This window comes from Setaria italica, chromosome VIII (assembly GCF_000263155.2).
Source record: "Setaria italica strain Yugu1 chromosome VIII, Setaria_italica_v2.0, whole genome shotgun sequence".
In the NCBI taxonomy this organism is placed as follows: Eukaryota; Viridiplantae; Streptophyta; class Magnoliopsida; order Poales; family Poaceae; genus Setaria; species Setaria italica.
This window is the reverse complement of record NC_028457.1, coordinates 7,665,975-7,668,865: the sequence shown is the minus strand read 5'-3', so window position 1 is coordinate 7,668,865 and position 2,891 is coordinate 7,665,975. Positions and strand designations below refer to the sequence as shown.

Below are 2,891 nucleotides of genomic sequence, written 5' to 3'. Positions count from 1 at the left end.
CTGAGTTGTCAACTGTGGGCCTCTATCAGACATAATACTTCGTGGCACTCCATGCAGCCTCAAGATGTGCTCGATATAAAGCTCGGCCAACTTGCCCACTCTATACTTAGTCTTCACGAGTGAGAAGTGTGCTACCTTGGTCAATCGGTCAACAATCACCCAAATGGATTCGTGACCCTTCTGTGTGCACGGTATTCCTACCACAAAGTCCATGCTAATGTCGTCCCACTTCTAGACCGGTATGTCCAACGGCTTCAACAAACCCATTGGTCTCTGGTGTTCTGCTTTCACTCTCTGGCATGTATCACATCGGGCAACATACTCAGCTATGTCCACCTTCATCTTCTCCCACCAGAAGCAATGCTTCAGGTCTTGGTACATCTTTGTGCATCCCAGGTGAATGGAATACCAGGAGTCATGTGCTTCTTTTAGGATGGCCTGTCTGATGTCTCCGTCTTGTGGTACGCATATGTGGTCTTTCAGCCAAATGGTGCCTTGGTCATCGATGCAATAATCTTGAGCCAATCCTTTAGCCATGAGACCTTTCAGTTCTTCGATCTCCAGGCAACTCTTTTGAGCTTGTCGGATTTCGTCTTCCAAATTGTATTTCACCCTCAACTCATTCAACTTCCCTCTCTCCACGATCTCAAGCTTCAGCTTCTTGAACTCTTTATGCAGCTCGGGTTGCTCAATCTGCTCCATCAGGTTGTTGAAATAACTACGTTGGCTTAGAGCATCTGCTACAACGTTTGCCTTGCCAGGGTGGTATTGGATGTTCAAATCGTAGTCCTTGATCAACTCTAGCCATCTCCTCTACCTCATATTCAGCTTTGACTGGGTAAAGATGTACTTCAGACTCTTGTGACCGGTATAAATGTCACAATTGTTGCCAATCAAATAGTGCCTCTAGATCTTCAGTGTGTGTACCACTACAACTAGTTCCAGGTCATGCGTTGGATAATTCTCCTTATGCTTCTATAGCTGGTGAGAAGCATAGGCCACAACCTTGCCTTCCTACATCAACACACACCCGAGACCTTTTCTCGAGGCATCGCAATATACCATGAAAGCCTTTCTAACTTCGTGAAGAGTCAGAACTAGGGTGGCAGTAAGTCGGGCTTTGAGCTCTTGGAAGCTAGCTTCACATTTGTCAGACCACATGAATGGCACATTGATCTTCAACAGTTTAGTCAACAGCTTTGCAATCTTGGAGTACCCTACCAAACCAAGAAAGCTTCTCATTTCCATCACATTCTTCAGCTGCTTCCATTCTAACACGGCCTCACCTTTCTCTGGATCAACAACAACTCCCTCCGCTGTCAATACATGGCCGAGAAAAGTGACTTTCTCAAGCCAGAACTCACATTTGCTAAATTTGGCATACAACTGATGTTGTCTCACCTTCTCTAGCATGATCCTAAGGTGCTCTTCATGTTCTTCGGCAATCTTGGAGTAGACCAAGATGTCATCAATGAAGACAACAACAAACTTGTCCAACTCTTCCATGAACACTTTATTCATCATGTTCATGAAATAAGCTGGCACGTTGGTTAGACCAAAGGATACGACAGTGAAGTCAAACTATCCATACTGGGTCACGAACATGGTCTTATGAATATCTTTCAGTCTGATCTTCATCTGATGGTACCCGAGCTGAAGATCAATCTTGCTAAAATACTTGGCCCTCTTCATCTGATCAAGCAGGTCATCTATTTGCGGTAGTGGGTACTTATTCTTGGTGGTCACTGCGTTAAGTGCGCGACAGTCGACACACAAACACATCGATCCATCCTTCTTCTTCTTCACAAACAATACCGGTGAACCTCAAGGTGAGGCACTCGGTTTGATGTACTTCTTGTCGAGAAGGGTCTTCAATTCTGCCTTCAACAACTCTAGTTTCTCAACTGACATGCGATATGGGAGCTTTCCTATCGGGGCTGTCATTGGCACAAGGTTAATCACGAACTCCACCTCACGGTCTGGAGGTAAACCCGGCAACTCCTCTGGGAATATGTCGGGATACTTGCAAACCACGGGAACATCTGCCACTGTCTTTTCAGTGAGGTTGTACATAGCTGGAACGTCGCGGGACTTCATAGGCTCAAACTTGACCTTCTCTCCATTTGGGTGTAGCAAGGTCACAAGATGAGGAGAACTAGAGGTAACTCCTTTGTGTGCGATAATCCAGTCCATGCCCAGTATGATGTTAATACCATTGGACTTCAGTACTGTCAGGTCTCCTAAGAACTTCTATCCCTTCATCCACATCTCTGCTCCCTTGCACATCAAGGTGCAGCATATATCACCCAGAGCTGAGCTTGTGACGATGGGTATAGGTCGGGGAACCATGGGGAGAGATGCTTGGGTCACGAACTTAGAAGAAACATAGGAGCTAGTTGCTCCAATATCAAACAGGATCAAAGCTTTAGTGCCACAAACTACAAACTCATCGATCACCATGTCGGGGGCATCCCGAGCTTCTTCCTTGGTAAGGTGGTTGAGTCTTCCACGACTAGAAGGCTACCGAGTGGCAGTCTGAGGAGGTCTCTTTCATAGGGCTGGTGCCTTGGTGGGCATCGGATTGGTCTTCTTGTCAGGGTAGTCATAGGACTTGTGGCCGGGCTTGCCACAATTGAAGCAGGTGAGTACAGCTGCTCCCATGTTCGGCCTCAGCGTGAACTACTATGAGTGGCCGTAGCCTTCTACCTGCTGCTGGAAGCTGGGGTTCCTTCCTCCCGAGAACTGGCTGCTGCCTCCACTGAAGCTGCGGCCAAATTGGTTGGGTCCCAGATGGAAGCTTCCCCTCAGCAGGTTGCCCTGTCAAATCCTCGATCCTTGAAGTGATCGGTCACGGGAGTCGTGATCTCCCCTCCTCTTCTTGGTCCTCATGC

General features: G+C 47.4%; 1 protein-coding gene across 1 annotated transcript; it reads right to left on the bottom strand.

Annotated features, from left to right (window-relative positions):
- Nucleotides 1-231: 231 nt before the first annotated feature.
- Nucleotides 232-1,506, bottom strand: LOC111258310. The gene is made up of 2 exons (XM_022829466.1): nt 1,063-1,506; nt 232-693 (listed from the first exon to the last, which is right to left on the bottom strand). The coding sequence occupies exons 1-2, from the start codon at nt 1,504-1,506 to the stop codon at nt 232-234; spliced, it is 906 nt and encodes a 301-aa protein (XP_022685201.1).
- Nucleotides 1,507-2,891: the final 1,385 nt, after the last annotated feature.